The 25,149-nt window shown below is 43.2% G+C and overlaps 2 protein-coding genes across 3 annotated transcripts in view; both read left to right on the top strand.

The window, feature by feature from the left end:
* The window catches only part of UTP4 (UTP4 small subunit processome component), a 43,528-nt gene extending 39,626 nt beyond the window's left edge, over window positions 1-3,902 (top strand). For both annotated transcript variants that reach the window (XM_041769889.1, XM_041769890.1), the window contains exons 15-17: window positions 686-871; window positions 2,330-2,440; window positions 3,701-3,902. In XM_041769889.1, the coding sequence (XP_041625823.1) occupies window positions 686-871; window positions 2,330-2,440; window positions 3,701-3,817 (414 nt within the window). In that variant the 3' untranslated portion in view covers window positions 3,818-3,902. The remainder of the gene's footprint in view (window positions 1-685; window positions 872-2,329; window positions 2,441-3,700) is intronic.
* An 11,950-nt stretch (window positions 3,903-15,852) lies between these two features.
* SNTB2 (syntrophin beta 2) overlaps window positions 15,853-25,149 on the top strand; it is a 112,364-nt gene continuing 103,067 nt past the window's right edge. The window contains exon 1 of the mRNA XM_041771153.1: window positions 15,853-16,457. Within this exon, the coding sequence (XP_041627087.1) occupies window positions 15,872-16,457 (586 nt within the window). The 5' untranslated portion in view covers window positions 15,853-15,871. The remainder of the gene's footprint in view (window positions 16,458-25,149) is intronic.

Here is a 25,149-nt window from a genome sequence, read left to right as displayed (position 1 = left end):
TTTCTGCCTCTCTCTCTCTCTGTGTCTATGAATAAATAAATAAAATCTTTTAAATAAATAAATAAATAAATGGGAATACATTATGTGTGAGAGGAGCAAGAGTGATGGATATATAGCTGTAGTTATTGATACTGACATGGCTCAGTCTCCATGATATAATGCTAAATAAAAAATACAACATGCAGAATAGCATGTATTGTATGCATAAAAGATCTGAAAAGATGTAAATAGGCTCCTCTTGTTTTGGGAAGGAGAGGTGTCAAGATGACAGGGTGAATTTCACTGTAAACCTTTCTGTTTTAATTGTTTAGTGTCCTGTAATTTAATTTTTTATTTTATTTTATTTTTTTTACTTAAAAAACCAGAAAGCAGGGGATCCCTGGGTGGCTCAGTGGTTTAGTGCCTGCCTTCGGCCTAGGGCATGATCCTGGAGTCCCAGGATCAAGTCCCACATTGGGCTCCCTGCATGGAGCCTGCTTCTTCCTCTGCCTATGTCTCTGCCTCTCTCCCTCTGTGTCTCTCATGAATAAATAAATAAAGTCTTTAAAAAAAAACAGTAGGCGGCATAAGGCTGAATATGATGCAGTTAGGGTTTGTATAGATACTTTCTGGTTAGGAATCCGGGATACCTTCCAGTTTTTCTGGGTATCAGCCTGCATTTCTTGTGTATCCTATCCTTTTTTAGGTATTTGAGTACAGTATCCCAGACAAACAGTATACAGAGTGGAGCCGGACCATCCAGAAGCAGGGGTTTCATTACCTTTGGCTCCAAAGGGACACTCCCATCACACATATCAGTTTTCATCCCAAGAGACCAATGCACATCCTTCTCCATGATGCCTACATGTTCTGCATCATTGACAAGTCATTGGTAAGTTCCTCACTGCTACCACTTGTGCTCACACTGACTTTTCTGTACTTAGGAATTTTCAAGTTCTAAAACCAAGAGAAAGGAGAATCAGAATAAAATTTCCTGACCTATTCTTTGGAGAGAGGAACTTTTGTTTTGCAGATTTCCTCATTTTCACTCCCAGGCCCCATGAGGCTCCCAGGGTAGGGGCAGGCATTTGTGTACTGTTTTTTGCTGACTTTAGCATTCTCTGCTTTTCCTGTAAACATATAAACCTAAGTACGAAAGTGATTAGATGAGTATTCAGAAGGTAACTCTCATGGGGAAGACTGTTGATTTGGCTGAATTACTTCTATCTCTGCACCCTGGGGTGGCTAAATAACACAATTTTATTAAAGGAGACACAGGCTGAAGTTTTGACCACTTTTGCCCCTTGCCTGAAAATGCTGAAATAGTATCTATAAGCTTGAAGAATTGGTCTTAATGTCTTGAAAAAAGTCCAGTCAGGAAAATTTCATTCTTCGTGGCTGTGATTTTAGAGGGGTTGTGAACATTTTTTTCATTTCCAGATTCCAGCCTCTGCTAGCTGCTGTTTTGATTCACCCCAATTTACATGCCTTCTCTGGGCCCGTACTTTGTTTCCTAGGAGCAGTATTAGCTCTGGCCTTGCCTATAATGTACCCTGGGCTTAGATTACAACCAACACACTGTATTTTGGTATATCTGTGCAGGTGGGGGTGGGAAGGAACTGAGAGGAAAGTAGCAGATGGCCTTAAAGGAGGTGTGCATGATGTGTCACTGCAACACATCTCCCAGACCCTCTGTCCTCTGGGCGTGGGAAACGCAGCTGGCTGACAAGTGCCTTCTGCAGAATGAGTGATACAGGAAGGGCCCCTCCCACTCACTTGCCTCATTGTAACTCAGCCCAGGCGGTCCATATTTTTTGTCAAGCATCGGTGATAAGTCCATCACTTCCTCATGCTGGGCAGAGCTATTTCCCAAGGAAGTCAGAGATGAAATATCACTGGTTTGGCCAGAAGCCATCTCTCGAAGTGTCAGTGACATCAGTGGGGGTGGTTTGTGTTTCGGTTTTGGCCTGGGGAGAACTTTAATCACTTTGCCTGTCTGGTGATCTGGTTGGGGGAAGAGTCTAGAAAGCAGAGCCTGCGTGCGCTAAGCTTCTGCACATGCCAATTTGTTCCATCTCACAAAGTGTTACAAGACTGGCCAGAAGCTCTGGCTGGTCCCTTTGGTCTTGCTGGACTAGAGTACCATGCTCTTTGCTTCATGCTCCCACGCTCTTGCAGTACAGCTGGAAATGTGGCTACAGCTTTTCCTGAAGTAATGGGAGTCAAGGAGGTAGTAAATGTCTCATATGATGTTCAGGGGTAGTGTTTGCCTGAAAAATCACTATGGTCCTTTGTTCTGGAGAAGCCTAATAAAAATAATGATTTAAACAGTATGCCTTTGTCTTTTTAGCCTCTTCCAAATGACAAAACCTTATTCTACAATCCACTTCCTCCCACGAACGAATCAGATGTTATCAGGAGGCGTACCGCCCATGCCTTTAAAATTTCTAAGATATATAAGGTAAAACATCTTGCATTATATTCTAGATGGTTGGTTCCTTGTGATATTATCAAAATGTAATCTCCACAGTAGGCAGACAAGAGCACCTTTTATGTGCAGAGAGCCTGGTTTGTAAAGTCAAGTACCTTTCTGAGGATGTTTGTCCCTTATGTTTGCATTTCATTATTCACACCTCAACATATGAGAGGTATGCACATAATACTTAACCAGAATGAAATACATACCTAGTGAGAAATCATGGTGGCGCTCAGGTGGTGTCTTTGTTAAAACTGGCTTTAAATGTGACTTCTAATTGGAGAATTTTCCACCAGATAAATTTCAACAAGTGGAAGTCATTGGATTTATTGTGACTTCTCATTCTGGGCTAAGCCTTTCCACTATATATGAAACAAATATTCATTAAGCTTATGATACTGTAGCTGTTTGTGCCAGCTTCGAAGTTCCGCACTCATGCTTCTCAGATTAGAGTTCCTTGGGTGTCCTGGAACATTTCCTCAGGGGTTTGCAAGAATATTTTTTAAAGAGGGACATCTGTAAATTATTTAAGTGTGATTAGTTTCTTAATGCATTTGTGACTTGCTGTTTGCCAAGAATTCAGGCTCCAGAAGTTAACGTTGATCCCTAAGAAGTTAGAGAATAAATGTTCTGAATAGAAAAACATGAAAAATCTTGTTGAAATCTTTTATTTGTGAACTCAGAAGTTCCTAACCTTGAGGTGCCTGTCTGGTTCAGTCAGAAGAACATGCGACTCTTGATCTCAGGATCATGCCCCACATTGGGTACAGTGATTACTAAAAAAATAAACTTAAAATAAAAGGTTCCTAACCTTGGGGAACCTGGTTGGCTCAGTCAGTAGAGCATATATTACTATTGATTTCAAGGTTGTGAGTTTGAGCCCCACATTAGGTGTAGAGATTATTTTTAAATTTTTTTAGGTAGGCTCCATGCCCAGCATGAAGCACAACATGGAGACTGAACTCACAACCCTGAGATAAAAGAGTCACTCAACTGACTCAGCCATCCAGTTGCCCTAAGATTGAGATTAAGATAGATTAGATAGATTGATTGATTAGATAGATAAAATAGTTTTCAAAAAAAATTCCAACCTGATGAACCATTCTGAGTCCTAGGACAGGAAGGGTCCTCAGAAATTTTGATTCCTCCAGCCTTGAACTGTGCTGACCATTTAGCTCTAGTTAGTCTGTTTAGGACTGGCCCTGGAGCCTAACTCCTGGTAGAGTCATTATCATCTCTCCACAGCCTTTGCTCTTCATGGATCTTTTGGATGAAAGAACCCTGGTAGCAGTAGAACGGCCCCTGGATGACATCATCGCTCAACTTCCACCACCCATCAAAAAGAAGAAATTTGGGACCTAAAATAGGGCACTGTCTGTGTCCTTCCTTGAACTGTCTACCCTGTTTGTTTTCACAAATCATGATAATAAAACAAAGTTATTCTTTAGGACGAGTCATTATGAATGTTTTCCAGAATAATGAACAGTAATTTCCTTTCGTTGACTCCAGTGAATGGAAACTCCAAGATATTTGTAGTTGGGATAATGTTCTGAGCAGCTACACATTCATCCAACTTTTTCAGGGTCCTGCTCTTTAGACCACAATCTCAGGGAAAAAAAGATGGTACTTACCTTCTCTTCCCTAACACATGCCTGAGGCTTCAGAGGGCTGGTGACCTTCGCTGTCTGCCAGCCTCCTGCCTGCAGCCAATGCAGAGGCGGGGGGGCGGGGGGGGGGGATCTGCCCTACATTGCCCTAGAGGGCAGGGGAACTAGGCTTGTTTACTCAAGATAGCTTAACTACCAATAGTGGTAATCAGCCTATGTTTCAGAGAAGAATTTTAACTGCAATGCTCCATCTCAAAAATTGATGTCTTTGGCCTCTGGCAGTCAGACTATTTATTTTATTTAAAGGGAAAAAAATCCGGCTTTGGGTGATCAATCTCATTAATCACCTTTCACCTGATAAATAAATATAGTAACATACATAATATATATATATATATTTAATGTTCTATATTACATTAATGTATAAATAGCATATACACATGTATACGTGCCCATTTCAAAGATGAAAGAAACACTGGGCAGGGATTTTTGTCAATAGCAGTAGATGTGACGCCTGGATGGCTCAGTAGTTTAGCCCAGGCTCAAGGCATGATCCTGGAGTCCCAGGATCGAGTCCCACATTGGGCTCCCTGCATGGAGTCTGCTGCTCCCTCTGCCTGTGTGTCTCTGTCTGTCTCTCTCTCTCTCTCTCTGTCTCTCTCTCTCTCTCTGTCTCTCATGGATAAATAAAAACAATTTTTTAAAATAAAAAATAGGGAGGCAGCCTGGGTGGCTCAGCGGTTTAGTGCCACCTTCTGCCCAGGGCCTGATCCTGGAGACCCGGGATCGAGTCCCACGTTGGGTTCCCTGCATGGGCCTGCTTCTCCCTCTGCCTGTGTCTCTGCCTCTCTCTTTGTCTCTCTCATGAATGAATAAATAAAATCTGGGATCCCTGGGTGGCTCAGGGGTTTAGCGCCTGCCTTTGGCCCAGGGTGTGATCCTGGAGTCCCAGGATTGAGTCCCACGTTAGGCTCTCTGCATGGAGCCTGCTTCTCCATCTGCCTGTATCTCTCTGTCTCTCATAAATAAATAAAATCTTCTTAAAAAATAATAATAAATTTAAAAATCTTTAAAAAAAATAATACGAGTAGAGGTCAGAACCAGAAAGCCTGCCATATACATTATTCCCATGGGTGTTATCAACTGACTAGTTTTAATGTAATCTTTTAAATTAGAAGATGAAGAACTCTAGTGAACCTGAACCGAGCAGATCAATTTCTTTCCCATCTCAATGAATGTATTGTGTTGCATGCTTGTGGAAACCCAGTATGTGTGGTTTTGTTTGTTTGGGGGATGAAGGGCCATGGTATAAGCAGAAAAGGATATGGGTTCTGGTGACATCATGAGTAAAATGCTAGCAAAAAAATTTTTTTGCTAAGATGAACCCCATCCTCCAGTCTGGAAAGGGTAAATAAGAAGTGAGAATTTAAAGTAGATACATGGGAAGAGAATTAACAGAGGTAATAGAGAAAGACCAAAACTATAACTGAAAGGACAGCCTGTTTCAGGTTTGCTAAACAGGAACAGATAAAACAAGGTTTATAATGGATTCTGCTTCTCTCCTTTGCCTCTTTAGTTTCTTTTATAGTGATAGGAGTTATTTTTTAACACGAGAAAATCACCTTTAATAGCGTATATACAGGGAATCCACAGAGACATGGACAGTCCCATAATAGAAGTACTTTAAACCAATAACTGCAACTTTTTGGGCCCTCTGGTTTTTTTGTTTGTTTTTAAGATTTGATTCATTCATGAGAGACACACAGAGGCAGAGACACAGGCAGAGGGAGAAGCAGGCTCCACGCAGGGAGCCCAACATGGGACTCGATCCCGGGGCCCCAGGATCACGCCCTGAGCTGAAGGCAGACGCTCAACCACTGAGCTACCCAGGTGTTCCATGGGCCTTCTTTGCAAAATAATTTTCCTCTCTTCTTACTTGAATCAATTAGCGAGGCATATTCTCCCGGTCTACATTAGTCTGGACTATTACAACCTTAGAGTGGACTATACGATCTTGCCCTTCCTAAGAAATGTTTTAGGTCTTTTTTGTGGTTGAAACTAAAGTTCAGGTCACTTATCTTCATTGAATATGACCAGAGGGAGGCTAGGGTGCCTTAAATATTAACCCACTTGCTTTTTCACTGTCTGTAGAACTATAAATTCAGAATCTTTATTAACTGGAGTCTAGTTTTAAGACTTGATTTACTTAACCTTAAACATACTCTGAAACCTTGTGGATTATGGAGGGTATAATTCTGACAGAAAAGGCTCACAGGTCATGAGTGAAGAAGTAAAAGTTATCAAAGTAGAAAAGCATTCCTTTGCAACATTTCCAGCCAGTGATTTGGATTTCCATAAATGGTATGGGAAGTAAGATCTTTGGGCCTTGAAATTCTTCCTAAGTAGAAAGGAACTTTGAATACAAATGAAGCAGAAACTGATTGGGGCAAGTTAGAGAAATTGGGGGAAGGGAAGGCAAAGCAGTATAAAATAAGAGAAACACTTCAGTGCATGTGTTCCAGGGTGATTGTACTTTCAGGGATCTGTGTAACTTAAAAGCAGTCTGTTTCTATTCTGGGCATTTTGCAGTCTCCATGGCTCCTACTTGGATTTTTTTTTTTAATATTTTTTTAAAATTTATTCATGAGACACACACAAAGGCAGGTTCCATGCAGGGAGCCCGACGTGGTACTCGATCCTGGGACTCCGGGATCAGGCCCTGGGCTGAAGGTGGCGCTAAACCACTGAGCCACCCGGGCTGCCCTCCTACTTGGATTCTACAGAAAAATTTTGATCTGAGACTACCTAGGAAAGGGCTTTTTTGCTAACTTGACTCAAGTGCTTTAAAAATTCACTTTTCGGGGATCCCTGGGTGGCTCAGCGGTTTGGCGCCTGCCTTTGGCCAGGGCCTGATCCTGGAGTTCCAGGATCGAGTCCCGCATCGGGCTCCTGGCATGGAGCCTGCTTCTCCCTCTGCTTGTGTCTCTGCCTCTCTCTCTCTCTATCATGAATAAATAAATAAAATCTTTAAAAAAAAATTTATTTTTCTCATATAACAGTTGATAATCTGATCTCTGAATGGATAATGTGCCCTCTACCCTGGAGATTACAACAAATTAGAGAGAAACCAAAATCTTGGAATATTGGAAGCAAGAGACTTAACCTGGTGTTTGGGAGGTTTTTAAGTTTGTTTGTTTTTTTTTTTTTTTTTTTTTTTTTTAATTTATTTGAGAGAACAAGAGAGCACAAGCACAAGCAATGGGGAGAGGGAGAAACAGACTCTCAGCTGAGCAAGGAGTCTAAAGCGGGGCTTGATCCCAGGACCCTGAGATCGTGACCAAAAGCATCCACCAAAAGCACACACTTAACCAACTGAGCCACCTACGAGCCCACTTGGTGGGTTTTTAGGCTTTTTTTTTTAAGCATCAAAACTTTCTTCAAATGGAACATTATTTTGAACCATAATATATGATACAGGTAAAGGTGGAGCTGTTCCGACTGTTGTTAGGGTTGGGGTGGAGGAAACAGATTTGTGAAAGAAACCGTGTGCCTCTGGCCTCATTTTATACTTGTGGAAATGGAGACCAAGAGGGGATGTTATTCTTCCTATGGTCACACAACAGGTCCTGAAAGGCCAAGGTGTCATTTTTTTTTTTTAAGATTTTATTTATTTACTTGTTTGTTTTTTTATGAGAGACACAGAGAGAGGCAGAGACACAGGCAGAGGCAGAAGCAGGCTCCATGCAGGGAGCCCGACGTGGGGCTCCATCTCGGGTCTCCAGGATCAGGCCTTGGGCCTAAGGTGGAGCTAAACCGTTGAGCCACCCAGGCCGCCCAAAGGTGGCATTCTTACAGTTGTTTCCCCTAGTGTCTCTTGGTCATAGGGACCCAGTTGTAAATCTGACTAGCAGGCATGATACACCAAAGATTTTCCATCTCCCAGGCTGCAGCAAAGGTGTTTAAGCATTTCTTGCTTTGGATGAACACTTGATTTAGCTATAATACTGCCTTCTTTGGACAGTCTTGTGTGTAAATCAGTGGTTTTTTTTGTTTTGTTTTGTTTTTTTTATGATAGTCACAGAGAGAGAGAGAGAGAGAGGCAGAGACACAGGCAGAGGGAGAAGCAGGCTCCATGCACCGGGAGCCCGATGTGGGATTCGATCCCGGGTCTCCAGGATCGCGCCCTGGGCCAAAGGCAGGCGCCGAACCGCTGCGCCACCCAGGGATCCCTAAATCAGTGTTTTAATGAACAGCCTAGTACATCGTGGGGTAGTGCTCTAAGGGGAGTAGAGTTTGGGAAGTAGAACTCCTGATCTCATATAGTGTGCATTTTCTTTCACTTTTCACTTGCCTTTTGTGGAGTGTTTATATTTCTAACGACAGTGTTTGAAAGTACTCATTTCCTTATACTCTTGCCAGTGTAGTGATAGACATTAGTTGTAACCCATCTAATGGGTGAAAAATAATATCTCATTTTGCATTTGTTTACTAAAGATATTGCTCATGTTTTAATGTGTTTTGGTTGCTGAGCTAATTGTAAATTGAATATTCATAACCTCTTCCTTTTTCCCTAATGTGTTGTTTTTTTCTTTCACAGTCCAAGGTATTTTAAGATACAGATTAGCACTGTCCAATAAACTATCTGTGGTGGTGGAAGTGTTCTTTATCTGTGCTGTACAGTAAGATGGTTACTAGCCACATGTGGCTGTTGAACACTTAAAATATAGCTGGTGCAACAAAGAAAGTGGAATTTTAAATTGTATTTGATTTTAATTTAAATAGCTGCATGTGGCTAGTGACTTTCATATATGGATAACAAAGATATAGATAGTGAGGCTTAGCTTTGTGTCAGTCCTTTGTCTTCAGGAAGTTATAGGACTTAATACTCAACATGTATTTACTGTCTGCTTCATGCTGTGCGCCAACAACAGGTGAAAGATGATCTCCGCTCTCAAGAACCTCACAGCCTAGTTGGGGAAAGAAGTAAATCAATGATGCTGCATTAGAGATGAGCACAGACAAGGGGCATCTAACCAGCAGAGTTAGCAGTTGCAATTGGGTGGTGATGATCCAGGGGAAAAGGAGAAGAAGAGGCACTCCCAGATCCTTCTCAGTACGAAGGCCGGAAGCATGGAGAGCATAGTCTGTCCCAGGGACTGCCAGGAGTTGCACTTGATTGAAACAGTGTATATCGGGAATGGAGGAAAATAAGGCCAAAATGGCAGGCAAAGACTACCTACCAAAGGACTAAGAGCATGCATGTGTGTCTCATTTAGGAAAACTTGCCCCTGCCCTCACTTGTGGTAACTAAAAACCTGTGAGGTTCCCAGAAAAGATAAGAGTAAAGCACTTTCTACAGAGGAAAGCTAATCAGTTCGGAAAAGTGTGGAAAAGGGACCAACGAGTGGCTCAGTGGTTAAGCTATTGCCTTTGGCTCAAGGCGTGATCCTGGAGTCCCAGGATCAAGTCCTACATCAGACTCCTCAGGGAGCCTGCTTCTCCCTCTGCCTATGTCTCTGCCTCTCTCTGTGTGTCTCTCATGAATAAGTAAATAAAATCTTTAAAAAATAGTGTGGAAAAGATAAGCAAACTTGGGTAAGGAAACTTTAAGCCAACAGGTAGTGAGAAATAAGACCAGGTAGGCATGGACCTTGAGGTCTGTGGTTAGGAATTTTCATTCATGAGGCACCTGGGTGGCTCAGTGGTTGAGTGTCCCCCCCTCAGCTCAGGTTGTGATCCTGGGGCCCTGGGATAGAGTCCTGCATCAGGCTTTCCACAGGGAGCTTGCATCTTCTCCCTCTGCATGTCTCTGCCTCTCTTTTGTTTGTCTCTCATGAATAAATAAATAAAATATTTTTAAAACGTCATTAAACACCAATAAAAAATAAAAAAAATAAAAATAATTTTAAAAGTAAAAAAAATAAAAATAAATAAAAAACTTATTAGCAGCATTGGTTTCTTCTAAGGCCTCTCCTCTTGGCTTCTAGATAACCATCTTTTTCTGGTGTCTTCACTTGGACTTCCCTATGTGTGTGTATTTGTGTTTTATCATCCTCTTCTGATAAGGGCAAGTTATATTGGAATAGAGCCTACCCTAATGACCTCATTTTAACTTAATTACTTCTTTATCTTAATTTTTTAAAAGATTTTATTTATTTTAGAGTGTGCATGCACAAGGGAGCGGAAGGAAGAGCAGAGGGAGAGGGAGGAGGAAAGAATCACAAGCAGATGCTGCACTGAGTCAGAACCTCATGTGGGGCTCCATCTCATAACCCTGAGATCATGACCTGAACCAAAACCAAGGGTCCAACGCTTAACCAACTGAGCCACCCAGGTGTCCCTTAATTACATCTATAAAGACTCTTCTACAGGTTGTTTAAGATTCAGTGTCTCCCTCTCCCTCTGAATACCCCCGCCCCCATATACTCTCCCTCTAAAACAATCACAAACAAAAACCCTATCTCCAAATACATTCACATTCTGAGGCGCTGTGGGTTAGATTTCAACCTATACGTTTTGAGGGGACACAATTCAGCCGTAAGAGTCCATGGAAGGGCTTTAAGGGCTTTGCGAGCCCCTAAACTGGAATACTGTACGTTGCCTAAGTGAGCATTCATCTGAGACGTGTCCACAGCATGCAACCGATTCTCAGAGGGGTCTGTGATCCCTCCAATGGCCTATTGCATTAAGTGACTCGAGGGAGTTAAAGCTATGGGAAGAAGGCCTAAAAACACCATGTGCATCAATAAACATGGTTTGAGGGGCACCTGGGTGGTTGAGTCGGTTAAGCATCTGCCTTCCGCTCAGGTCATGATCCCAAGGTTCTGGGATCAAGCCCCACCTGGGGCTCCCTGCTCAGCAGGGAGTCTGTTTCTCCCTCTGCCACTCCCCCTGCTTGTGTTTGCTCTTGCACTCTCTTGCTCTCTCTCTCTGTCAAATAAATAAACATGATTTGAGGTTCAATGGCCCATGAAAGAAGAGAGATGAAGCTAACTACGAGACTCCCAAGTCCTATGGTGAGGCACTGAAAATTCTGTTGGAACTGATAATGAGGGAAAGGGGATTTTTATTTGGGGACCTTATCTGAATTTCATGGCAAATTGTGTGATTTCCATGACTGTCAATAAAAAACACTGGTGATTTTCCACAACTAAGTGGATTCAGTGAAACCAACCTTCTGCTTAGTATGTCCTTGCTAATATTTTCCTAAAAAGAAAGTCACAGAGCTTCAAAACTGTCGCCAGCTGCTTCTCATTAAGAATGTGGTTAGCAGATGTGGGTTTTCATAGTCGTAACGCATGAGATAGTTAATCCATTTTTGTGGGTTTCAGATAAATAGTGATTTATCTTGGCGGGATGAATTTTAAAATGTGCTTGCATCAGCTAAAGGATGTATTCACCTTTCCCTCTTGGACTTCATGTTTGCGCTGGAAAGAAAAATACGGTTTAGGATATTTCTCCTGGAAGGCAAAGGAGTACTGCCCTTTGAAAGGGACAATTGATCTCACTGTCTTCTATCTGGGGAAGAGTCATGCATGGATAAATATTCAAAGTTGGATGTCGGATTGGTTATCTTACAAGCTTCAGTCTTCCTTTGGTCTCTTTAGTGGTAATTGAGCAGCTCTCATTTTTTGTTCCTCTGGCATCAGGCCGCCTTTGTGGTGGTGACCTTCAGGCTTGCTAAGGGCTGCAATTTTGCCCGGGGCCCTCCTTCCTTATGAAATTACACAACACTCAAACCTTGGAACGAACCCCAGATCCACTAATTCTTTCCTTTGATGGACTCTTGGCAATATGTACTCCCTTTCAGCCGAAACGTAGCTTTATACAAGATCTGTTCGTCACCGAAGTTAATTTGGCCATTTGCCTTTTAAGCCTGTAACGGAGCAGTATTAATGAGAGACTCATTCCTAGATAAATCATAGACTCTAAGCTTGAGAATCTGTACCAAAGGTTTTACTGTTGCTGCTGCTGAAGGTCAACACGTAATAATAACGGCAGCAGGTACTTGTAATGGAACTCTTTCAGGGTGGCAGGTACAGTGTTGCTGAACATTGCACATATGACATCCTGGTCAGTACTCACAACCACCCTTAGAGGTAGATCTGAATTTTTCTGGATAAGACATTGAGGCCCCGACCTCAGCCCCTCACCCATTATCACACAGTATACAGTAAGTAGCCAGACTACAATTCAAATCCTGTGCTCTTAATTACCAGGCTATATTATACATCTACTATGAGGGAGAAGGGGGGAAAGTGACCATTGGGTTTTGAGAGAACATAGAATCAGAGCCTAAGTCATCAAATTGTAGGAAAGTATGGAACTGAGAGAGCTAATCCAACCCCCTAATTTTAAAGGAGTAAAAAAATTGGGACACCAAGGTGGCTCAGTTGGTTGGTTGTCCCAACTCTTGGTTTCTGCTCAGGTCATGATCTCATGGTGCTGAGATCAATTCCTCCACCAAGGATCTGAGCTCAGCCGGGAGTCTGCTCTAGAATCTCTCTCTCTCCCTCTCCCCCACATTTGCAGACTCTCTCTCCCTCAAATGAATAAATCAATCTTTAAAAAAATAAATAAAGCTTTAAAAAAATAAAAAATAAAAAATAAATAAAATAAAAAATAAAGTAGCCGTGATCCCTTCCCTGTTCTGAGAAACAATAAGAAAATAGCTTGAGCAGAGAATACATACTGAAAGGTGAGAGGAATGAAAGGTTATTAGGAATTATCTCAGCCATTTTCCTTTTTGGAGGTAGATAAAATAACATGCCTGTTTAGAGAATTATCTAGGCTAGTCTCTCTGTCCCTAAGAAACCATGGAAACAGATGTGTACGCTTTTTATTTCAGATTTCATTATCCACAGTACATAGATTTCCACTGACTACTTGAGATTTCCTAGATGGTAATTTTCACTCTGCAAGGAACCAGTAACCTTCAGAGGGATTATGTGAAATGACTACAGCACAGGAGGCACTGAATTTCAATTAATCACATGTTTAATGAGTTCCTTCTCAGCAAGGCAATATTTTTGGAATAGTGGGGATTGAAAAGGAGTCAATGGGTGGTCCTTGCCCTCCTGTATTTTATAACCTACTTAGGCAAAACAGGCAGGCAAAGAATAAAGTTGTTCAAAGGAAAAATCCCAGCATATTGGGTAGACAGGGAAACTGGGGAGGAGATCTTGCCGTGTGGGAAAGTAGTTGAGAGGAGCAGGAGGTGTTTGGATGGCCTCATCGGGGAACACCAACTAGAGGAACGTGGTTAATCTGAATACAGTGATGGGAGAGGACATTGAAAATTAAATTCTAATGGAGGACCAAAACAGCTCAATAAATTGGGAATTTTTCAGGGATATATTTTAAAATAATTTAAGTAAAAACTCCCAAGTAACCCAAATAGCAATCTCCATTACCTTCTCTCCTCCTAGAATTAAATATTTTATTACATAACTTACTATCTTATTTTTTTTTTTAAACTTACTATCTTATATAAGTGCCCTTACTATTTAGTTGGAAGATCTATGACTTCCTCCAACTCTGTTGACCAAAAGGTCTTGATACTTTTGGGCAGAATTTCCAGCACTTCCCTTTTGCTAACAAAGGTGTTGTCGAGTGCCCAACCTCTGGATGATCGTGGACGTAAAAGTGTTCAAAATAATGCTTATACTCCAAGGAATCAGCTGCCAAGTATTCTTTAATAAGCAGAAATTTCACATACCTCAGGCCTCTGGGGGCTCACGCCTCAGCTGGAGCAAAGCCAGAAATGTCTGTGACTGCAGATGCACTTGGGCACATTGGGACCTGCTGGAACAGGGAACTGGCCCCATTGCAATTGATTTAGGATAGGAGGGTTGAGCTTCTGCTGACATTTGCAGCTTGGAAAATCCTGCTCCACTAATTGCAAAGAGGATTCTGCTGTAATGATTTTTTTGGTAAGAACTTTTCTCATTTTCAATTGTTTCTTCATTTGGGCTCTGGGTACTTTCCAGTCTCCATTTTTATTGTTTTAACTCCTAGTATAGGAGGCTCTTTGAATGTTCCTGCCCACACATGAATGTGCATTCACAGAGAAGTGCATGGACATGGCTCACAAGCTTCAACATGTACTTCATGAGCAAGCAGGTATACAGACCCTTTTATGGGAACTGGTGCACATTCCCTCTGCTTGCAGCCCCGCTCCCCACAAGTGAAAACATGGGGATTTCACTCTTACTGCCAAAGGAAAATTAGATGGCATGTTTTTTTTTTTTTTTAAGGTTTTATTTATTCATGAGAGATAGAGAGGCAGAGAGAGACATAGGCCGAGGGAGAAGCAGGCTCCCTGAGGGGAGCCTAATGTGGGACTCCATCCCAGGACTCTGGGATCATGACCTGAGCCAAAGGCAGATGCTCAACCACTGAGCCACCCAGGCACCCCGGATCCTCATTTTTGAGGTCTGGAGTGTATAGTAAAGCCCTGGACCAGGAGGCTGGAAGACCTGAGTTTTTTTCCTTCCTCTTTGTGGACTTTAGGATAGACTCTTTGGCAGTCTGGGCCTCAGTTTCCTCAGCTCTCCCAGCCCATGAAGCTGGAAGTGGGTGGATTGCAACACTCATGCCTTTGGATAGAAGCCACCACAGGTTCTGTGGTGTGCATATGATTTCTGGGGCTACCCCTCAACATTTGCCCCAACAACAGGCCATGACCTCCAGGATGAGAAAGATCTACAAATCCAAGTCCAAACTCTTCCATATTTGATTATATGAGGGTTTTCACACTCCTTTCTTTCTACCTCCACAGACCCTGTGCTCTGCTCACATTGAATTCTGGCATCCTCCTAAGTAACCATCGTTCTGTAAATATCTTTGAGGCCTCCCTATTGTGGCTGCAGGGCTGAAGAAGAAATGGTCCCCTCTCTCACTCCACTCCCAGGAGGTAAACAGGTGATTACAAAGCAGAGTAACAAATTCTGTATTCATGTCTCTGGACCTTTGCTTATGCAATTCTCTCTGCTCCACCTACTCAGCTTCCAGTGTCACCTCTGTGAAGCTGACCCCAGGCCCAACCAGATGTTTCTTTTACTGGCTCTCAGGGTGTTTTCTACATGTCACTTAACCACATCGCATCACCCCGGGTTGGTTGGTTCTCCTTTCTCCTCCCCCACTAGACCGCCAGCTCTTAACTGTGGTAGGTTTCATGCAGCTCATCTCCAGGCATCAAAAGGAGCTCGGGGCTGAGCGCTCAGTAAATACATAATGAACCAACCGAGGCAAGAGTAAACGTGCAACCGAGTCTTGCAGGCTTGCAAAGTGCTTTTTTTTTTTTTTCCCTCTCTCTCTTTTTAAATTTTATGTATTTACTCCTAAGACACAGAGAGAGCCAAACACGCAGGCCGAGGGAGAAGCAGGCTCCCCGCGGGGAACCCGAAGCGAGACTCGATTCCAGGACCAGGTATGAGGACCTGAGCCAAAGGCAGATGCAGAGATGCTCAACCAGTGAGCCACCAGGCGGCCCAGCAAAGCGCTTCTGAAGCTGATTCTACTCTCCGTGTCGCGGCCGCTCTCGTGAACCGCGCGGCCGAGGTCAGGCAGGGGCTTCGGGGTGGCCGCCCGAGGCGGACGCCGGGGAAGAGCGGCCGGAGCCCCGCGCGTCCCGCGAGCCTGGGCGCCGCGTCAGCGCCCGGGTCCGCCTCCCGGAAGCCGCTCCGCCCGCCGACCCCGCCCCGGCCGGTGGGCGTGGCGCCTCATGAATAATGAAACGCCGCGGGGGGAGCGGCCGGCCCCGCCCCCTCGGGCGGGAAGGGGGAAGCGCCGAGGCTGCCCGACTGGAATGAGGGTATCTGCGGCGGCGGCGGCGGCGGGAGCGGGGCCGGCCATGGCGGTGTGGACGCGGGCCACCAAAGCGGGGCTGGTGGAGCTGCTCCTGCGGGAGCGCTGGGTCCGGGTGGTGGCCGAGCTCAGCGGCGAGAGCCTCAGCCTCACGGGCGACGCTGCGGCGGCCGAGCCCGAGGCGGCTCTGGGGCCGGCGGCGGCCGCCTTCAACGGCCTCCCGAACGGCGGCGGCGCCGGCGCCTGCGACTCGCTGCCCGGGAGCCCCAGCCGCGGCCTGGGGCCCCCGAGCCCGCCCGCGCCGCCGCGGGGCCCGGCGGGCGAGGCGGGCGCGTCGCCGCCCGTGCGCCGGGTGCGGGTGGTGAAGCAGGAGGCGGGCGGCCTGGGCATCAGCATCAAGGGCGGCCGCGAGAACCGGATGCCGATCCTCATCTCCAAGATCTTCCCGGGGCTGGCGGCCGACCAGAGCCGGGCGCTGCGGCTGGGCGACGCCATCCTGTCGGTGAACGGCACCGACCTGCGCCAGGCCACCCACGACCAGGCCGTGCAGGCGCTGAAGCGCGCGGGCAAGGAGGTGCTGCTGGAGGGTGAGCGGGGCCGGCGGGCGGCGGGGCGGGCGCGCGCACTCGGTCCCTGCCCTCCGGCCCCTTCGCGGGGAGCCCGTTCCCTCCCCCTCCGCGCCCTCCGCTTCCCCGGACCCCGCTTCCTGGGGCTTTGGGTGTGGAAAAGCTGATGCTCCTTGCAAGGAAAAGTTGGCTCGCAGTCCCCAGGCGGGACTCGGTTGAGATTTAGTACAAAGCCGCGGCGCTTGAAGCCCCGCCTCTGCACGATAAGCTGACACTAAGGCCCGGAGGGGGCCGGGAGGGGGTCCCCGGGGCCGCGGGGGGGGCTCCCCGGGGCCGCGGAGGGCTCCGTGTGCCTCCCGAGAAGTGCCGGGGTGGCGCCTTCTGCCCACAGCTGGCTCTCCCCCGCGACCGGGTCTGTCTAAAAAAAAAAAAAAAAACAAAAAACAAAAAAAACAAACCACCCCCACCGACGCCAGGGGTAAGCTTGGGCAGATCAAACTGCTGGTTAATTTATAGGGACTTAACCCATCATTGGCCCCGCTCGACAGTAACCAAAAGAGATCGTAGCACTTCGTCGAAGCAGAGAGCTGAAACAGCAAGTTTCGGTGGCTAATGAGCCTTGTTTAACAGTCGAGGCTCACGTGTTTGAACGTTTACTGCCAGCGAGAGTTTTTGCCCCTTTTGCAAGAGCCTGGTGCCAGCTTCCCACCCTGCAGAGGCTTGCTGCCGCAAGGCTTTAAATGAAGCCCGAAATGGTACATCTCAAGATAGGTTTGAACAGCCACTATTATTTCTACTTTAAGGACGTACGTGATCCGTAACCTGGATCTGTTGTGATGAGTTTATGGAAGGCAAGAGTAAATCTCATTTCCGTGAAAGTGCTCACGCTTGTTGGAGGTGACGGAGTATTTTAAGTGTGATCGGGAAAGCCAGTTGCTTACTTCAGAGATTTGTGAGCAGTTGCCTTTCTCTCACTGGTGATTCAGTCAGTCGAGGAGCAGGCATTTGTTACTGGATGTATAGAAGAGGATGTAAAGCATAATGGTTCTCTTTTTGGTCTCTAGTTGGGGGACGTGATGGAAAAATGCAAACCGACTTTAAGTTAAGTGATTATGTAATGCAAACTATATATAAATGCCAAGGGAATGCAAAGTTAGGAAGTAGTGGCAATCGGGATTAGTCAGGGAGGCCTTTTTCAAGGAGCTGAATCCTGAGCCAGGTCTCTAAGGAAGTAATGGACAGAGACAGAGATGAGTCAGGAGGGTATTCCTGGCAGAGGAAGAGCAGAAGGGAATGGGTGGGGAAGAAGGGTAGGCAGAGACCAGTCATGAAACTGAGAGGTCAGAAGTCCAGCTTGGCAGAGTGATTTTTCACTTTTTTTCCAAATCGGGTTGTAAATATTTGGGAAAATGTTAGTTTGTTTGCATGTGCTCTGAGTGTGAAATTCCAGTGTCCCATCCCTATGATAATCCTATTTATAAATCTTATTTATATCTCATAGGTGGGGCCAGACACTGCTCCGAAATTAGTGTTAATAAATGAAGCAAAATTATAGACTGTGGCATAGGCAGGGAGTATATAAAAAAATTGTAACCAGGGACGCCTGGGTGGCTCAGCGGTTGAGTGTCTGCCTTTGGCTCAGGGCATGATCCTGGGGTCCTGGGATCGAGTCCCACATCGGGCTCCTTGCATGGAGCCTGCTTCTCCCTCTGTCGGTGTCTCTCATGAATAAATAAATAAATCTTTAAAAAAAAATTGTAACTTTAAATGTCCACCTTGAAGTTGGTCTAGCTAAGCATTTGGTTATAAATTCTTAGAACCAGAATATTGAAGTAGTACTATTTATGTAGTACTAGGCGGTAATGGGCAGACATTTCAGCTCTTTGCATGCTATATTTTTTAACAACCCAGTTTCTTGCTTAGCTATATTTTTGAACCTGGTATTCATACCAATTAAATGAAGATCATCTGGTAAATGTTTCCCAGTATTCATTAGTCTAAAATAGGCCACTCGGGCTTTTAGGAGGAGGCTTTGCAAATAGCAGCATAATAACATATTTATTGAGTGCCTTTTTACCTAACACACAGGTTCTATTTTATTTTCCTATTTTTGTAAATGACAAGCAGTTTTTGTCCTTAAATGTGTGGGGAAATATGAAATTACACTTTTTTTTAAAAGATTTTATTCATTTATTCATGGGAGAGAGAGAGAGAGAGAGAGAGAGGGAGGCAGAGACACAGGCAGAGGAAGAAGCAGGCTCCATGCAGGGAGCCGACATGGGACTTGATTCCGGGTCTCCAGGATCAGGCCCTGGGCTAAAGGTGGCGCTAAACTGCTGAGCCACCTGGGCTGCCCGAAATGACACTTTCAAGCCAAAGAGATAAAAATAAAATAAAATTACTTAGAATATGTGATAACAGTGATTTAATTGAACTAGTCAAACATTATTTTAAAATCAAGAGCTGGTGTTCCATCCAGGTAGACCGCTGCTAAAAGATAGATTTTATGCTTAGCCCTTAAAGTTTTGGAACCTCCATTAGATGTCTCAGAACTTGAAAAGCTGCCCTAATAGCACAGTGATGCTCTTTTGTGATGTGGGCAGGGAATTTCAGGCATGCCCTGCCACCCCCAAGCAAAAGAAAGGGTAGTCTCTGGTTGCCTGTGGTTAGGGAACTGAGTTAAAGGGTTTCTTTTTATCTCACGGATTTGTTGGGATTATTCGTTCATACAGCAGATGCTTACTCAACTCTACCATGTGCTAGAGGCACTTGAAGATACCTGGTTCCTGCCTTCAGGAAGTTTGGAGTTGAGACAAGAGAGAGATGAGAAATAACTATAGCAAAGGGCTAAAAGTGATGTTATAATAGAACTCTGGAGAGGACAGGGCACAAAGGAAGGAGAGATCTATAGAGACCTTGGTTCCCCGCCCCCCGTTGGTGGGGTCAGAGGTTGAGGATGCCTGGGAAAAGGTTGAAGGAGAAGTTGAAGCTTCCCCTAAGAGACAGCTGCCACCAGTAAATACACACAAATGAGAGACAGTAGGAAGTTATTTTGCCCAGTGAGGGTAAGTACAAATGAGGACTTTGTGGTCAGACAGCCGTGGGTCTGTTTCTGGCTAGTGGTTTGTAACCCCTAGGCAAGTTACTCAACCTGGCTAAGCTTTAGTTTCCTCATCTGAAAAACCAGGATGGTAATGATATCTCCCTCAAAGGTTGTTACTCACTTGACGGTTTGTGACCTGGGTGCTTTCTTAGGGACTGGGAATACTACAGTAAAGGACAGTAACAAAAACCAAGGTCTGAATGAGGAAGGTAAGACAAGGTGGGTCATGAAGGTTATGCTGCGAGATTACACAAGCACTCAGAATAGGATAAGGAGTTGTTAAAATCCAAGATGCCATTTTGCTTGCAAAGAAATACGTGATAAGAATGAGGATTGCTTTAGGTGAACAGATTAAAAATGAATTTGCATTTCCTGGTTGCAAACACCTTTTTCTAATCCCGTTCTCATGTTTTTCTGTAATCTCTTGTATAGGCCAACTTTTATATTGTTAAATTTGCGTTTAGTTTCCCATCCCTCTCATTTTTCCTCTTCACATTTACCACTCAGAACCTTACCCTTGATTTTAGTCAGAAGGCTGAGAAGTGGTTTTACCACTCAGACCTTAAAACTTGGTATTCACTATGTGCTTCTAGTTTTGGCTAGTGACTGTTAGCATTGATATTAAGATATGCTATGTAGAGATACTCAGATTGTAAGCATAAAGGGATGATTACTCACCTATCAAGTATTGTGTATTAAATTTACTGAATCATGAGTGCTAAAAATAGAGTCTAATTAGAAAGCTTCTAGACTTTATATTTTTAGGGCTGTGAAATTAACTAAATGAACACAAATTAGGCTGTACATCAAAAAATGTTCCAGAAGAGATTAGGGAAAACAGTATAAAGTTTCCAGCTTAAGGTTTGATATTTAAGAAAAGATTTTTTTAAAGCAGTTCTTATTGGAATATTATATGAAAATTGTATTTTATTGCCTAAATATAGTTCCAGAAGTTTTGTTATCAAATCTCCTGAAAAGAAGATGGTTAAGTGTATAGAGAAGTGGATTGGCATGAAATTTTAACTTGAAAATGGAAAATGATTTTTGTATCCAGAATGGCTTGAGATTTTGAGTGTTATATATAATATGGTTCTTTTGTGCATGTTAGGGGACATGTAACATATTTTTGACATTATTAGGCTGCTAATTTAAAGAAGCTAGTCTGAATTCCTACATTGCCACTTTCTTCCTTGTTTGTTGGACAAGGAAAACATTTTACATTTTCTTTGAGACTTTGCATGTATATATTCATTAATTTATCTTTTGAAGAACATCTAAATTATCAGGAAGTTTGTGTTTCTCTGTTCCTTTCTTTTTGTTTAACTAGCCTCGTCATGTTTCACTTGAATGATAAGACGTGTTTATATGAGAAGCTAATTTTGTCTTTGTAACCAGATTATTTCTCATAGAGTCTCCTCATGCTAAAATATGTTCTCCAAATTATTATCAAAATATGAGAAGTTTATTGATTCTAATATAGAGTGGTTATGAAAATTCTAAGAACATTTTTAAAAACCAATACCAGGTTTTACTTTAGATCTTAACTGATAACTCAGTAACTTCAATATCTTACCTGCTGTGTAATTCTTCCGGGATAAAGGTAACTTTATTTGGTGATCAAATGTGTGTCTTTTGTACATAAGGAATGAAGTGCATCCTGTGGCTGTGGAAGTGTTCTGCCGTTGTTCCTGGCTAGACTTACATTCTATCCTAACTAACTGACAGCGTATAATGCCGCTTACTTGCATTTTCCACTAAATAGCATTACTTTTTTTCAGCATTTTAAAATTATCTCTGCATTTTTATCTGTATATTCTCGTTTGACCTTTCCACAGTCCTTGGAGATGATGGGCTGTTTATCTTTGTTTTACAAACGATTACACTATAGCTCATTAAAGTTAGGTGAGTTACTAAAGGTCTCAGAATTTCTCTTGATTTTTAGAGGAAAAATGTTAATGTTCTTTGGGCATAAGGAAAAGCCTTACCTGGAATTTTTAAAGTTGTAAAGTCTTATCTTCCAAATGAGGAATTAATGACCAGAGAGGGTTAAGTGGCATGTTTGAGGTCAACTAGCTAATTGGTGGTGGAATTTGGACTAAAACCCAGATCATTGCTTTCTCTCTTACACTATGCTACCTACAATCAGTTACTCAGGTCTCAGCCTCTCCTGTGTATCATCATGTTGCATTGAGTTGTGAAAGATCAGCAGCATGCAAGATAAGTTGAAGTTGAGTCTTTGGCCTCAAAGAACTTAAACTAAAATTGGGGAGAGAAAACTACCACATAGAGAGTAAGTGATCAAATGTGTAGTACTCTCTTCAAGAGTTCTGTGAAGGGAATAATCAGTTGTGGTGGGAAAGAGTAGAGTGTGACATCATGGGAAAAGGATTATTAGATCTGAGGCTTGAGGGACAGGTTGCTTCTCAGTAGATGGAAGACCTTCCAAGTTGAGGGGGTAACCTGTACTAAAGCCAAAATGAGCATGACATATGATAGGAAGTGAGGAGAATAGGAATGGACTTGGAAGAAAATAAGGTTGGGTAGATAAATTAGAGCCAGATTATGCAAGGCCTTGAAAGCCAGCCAGAGGAATTTGGACCTTTTTCATTCTGTCAGTCAACATTTATTAAGTACCTATTGCAAACAAGGTGTTGTTAGTAGATGCCGGGAATTAAAAATTGGGAGTAATCCTTGCCCTTTAGGCTAGTAAGGAAACAGTTATAATAGGTTGTGATAAATGCTTTAAAAGAGGTGAGAACATGGTGCACTTGAAACAGAGAAAGAAGTGCAAAGGAGACAGTACATCAAGGTAAGAAAGTGACAAGTAGTTGGTGTGTTGAGAGAAGTTAATCATGGTAAGTTATAGGAAATGTGTACCCAAAAGTATGCTGGGAAGGTGGGCAGAGGCCAGAGATCATCAAGGGCCTTGTAGTCAGTGCAAGCAGTCATCTTTAAGTGGGGTCTATTTTTACTTTTCTTTTTTTCTTTTTACTTTTCAACCTGAAAAAAGAACTTGAGCTTTATTAATAGTTAATATATGGGTGACACTGGTTCTTTCAGTCTTACTGCTATTATCATATTGTGACTTACTGTAGTTTACTTGAGCCTGGTTGAGTGGATATACATTATATTGTGTGATTTTAACTAAATTAGTCTTCACAAAATAAACAAGTTGGCTTAAAGATTTGCACAAAGAAACCATGAATTGAAGGTAATTATTACAAATAATAACAAAAAGGTAAAGCTGACATTTCTTCTAGTAGGAGCAGTTTGTCACATTTTAAGGTAATCTTCTCTGTCAAAAAGTCGGCCTAAAAAATGAAATTACCAAGAACACTATTTGAAATGTGGATTAGAAAAAAAAAAAAAAAAGAAATGTGGATTAGCACATTATTATTATTAATGAATTTGGCTCTAAGAGTATATTGTAGTTTGAGCCATATAGTAGGTAAGGGTAGTATGATTTCATGAGGAATATGTTATTGTGTTAATTTAATCTTTATGCCATTCTCTTGATCCCTATATTTTTTTGATATTTAATAATATATATGCATTAATGAATATTCACAGATTGAGACTGTAGGATTCACATTTTGCCTGATGGGTGTGTGCTGTCAAAAGTTTTAGTCTTGGGAGCCACCCAGGCTAATTTAAATGCTTTAAATGAGTGTTTTAAAAGAGGGAGTGATGTCTTAGGAAGTTCAGAAGGGCAGATGGATTGTAGGAGTTCAAGACATGACGTAAGGGCAAGCAGTTAGGACACTGTTGCAACACCATAAAGATAGTGAGACTGGATGGGACAATGTGAAGCTAAGAAATATTAAGAAGATAGAAACATCAGGTCTAAATGATCAGTTTGGGGGTTGAGGGAAAGAGAAAAGTAGAGGATAACTTCTAGATTTCTGGCCTGGGAAACCAGATAACTATGAAGCCAAGAGTAACAGGGGAAGTACTGTGTTTTGGGTGAGGATAAGAAGTTTGGTTTGGGGCTTGTTGAATAAGAATTACCTGTGTGACATCCTGGTGCAAAGGTCCAATACCTGGTCTTAAGTGTGGTCCATAATCAAGAGAAATGTGAGAACGAAGATTTATGAGCTATCAGGGTAGAGGTGGTCATTGATGCCACGAGTGTAGATGTAATCATCAAGGGAGAGTGCAAATTAAAAAGAGAAGTAGAACCAGGATGGAATCCTGCAGAACCCATACATTTTTTTTTAAAGATTTTATTTATTCATGAGAGACACAGATAGAGAAGCAGAGACACAGGCAGGAGAGAGAAGCAGGATCCATACAGGAAGTCCGATGTGGGACTTGATCCCAGGACTCAGGGATCATATCCTGAGCCAAAGGCGGACGCTCAACCACTGAGCCACCCAGGTGTCCCGAGCCCATACATTTGAAACAGGAGTGCAGAAAGAGGAATATGGAAAGAAATGGTCCAAGAGGTAGGGAGAGAGCCTAGAAAAAAATGTTGCAGTGGAAGTCAGCAAGGCAAGAATTCTAAAAAGGAGTATGTAATCAGCATCTTCAGATACTACAGAAGCCAAGAAAGTCAAGAACTAAAAAGTCCATTGAACTCGATAGAGAACCAGATCATTAGAGTTCTCATAAGAGCAATTTTAGCAGAGTGACGGGATCAAGAGGCAGTGAGTAGACCATGCTTTTTAAAAGTTTCTTAGGATGGCTGGATGGCTCAGTGGTCGAGCGTCCACCTTTGGCTCAGGTTGTGATCCGGGGGTCCTGGAATTGAGTCCTGCATCAGGCTCCCTGTAGGGAGCCTGCTTCTTCTTCTGCCTATATCTCTGCCTCTCTGTGTGTCTGTCATGAATTTAAAAGAAAAAAAAGTCTCTAAAAGTTTCTCAGAAAAAGAAGCAATGATGGTAACTACAGTTAAATGAAGTGTCAAGGGAAGGTTTTACTTTTGTAGTTGGCTGTTTTTTATTTTGTCTTACGGGAGGAAGAATTGGGGCATATTTGTAAAGCAAGGAGAAAAGGCCAACAGACAAGGGAAGAGGCTGAAGAGATAGAAGGGGTGGGGGAACTGATGCAATCTGTTTTTGAGCCAGGAAGTGACATGATGGGAACAGAATTTTGGATTGGCAGCAGTGGATGCACTGGATACAATGTGAAGAGGAAAGACCAAAGGTAGGAAAAACTACAGCTGTTGTAATGAAAGCAGCCCATACAGAGGTGATAACCATTGAAGGTGGCGTTGGTGGTAGCACTGGGAGTAGAACAGAGGACGCCATTCAAAAAACATAGTAAAGCAGGTGATTTTTGCCAGGGGTCAGCAGAATCCACCTAGGACCTTTTTCAACCTTGATAGCCTCCTTCTGACTGCTTGAGCACCCGAAGATTCAACACTTGTAAAGAACCTCTGGCAGTGAGCCTCTGTTGCGGGCACAGGCATGTGATCCCTCAGAGACATTGGGTGGAAAAATGGAAAACTAAGAGCCACTGTTTTAAAAGAGGAAATGACAGGCCTTGGGGGCAGATTGGATGTAATCTATTACATCCAATGAGGTTTCTATCCAGGGATAATAGGAGAATAGTTGTTACCAGTGGGAAAATGTGCAATACTTGGGAGGAAATTAAGCTTATACTGTTCAG

The sequence above is a fragment of the Vulpes lagopus genome, chromosome 10, assembly GCF_018345385.1.
Source record: "Vulpes lagopus strain Blue_001 chromosome 10, ASM1834538v1, whole genome shotgun sequence".
In the NCBI taxonomy this organism is placed as follows: Eukaryota; Metazoa; Chordata; class Mammalia; order Carnivora; family Canidae; genus Vulpes; species Vulpes lagopus.
The sequence above is the reverse complement of the archived record's forward strand: the minus strand, read 5'-3'. Positions and strand labels throughout refer to the sequence as shown.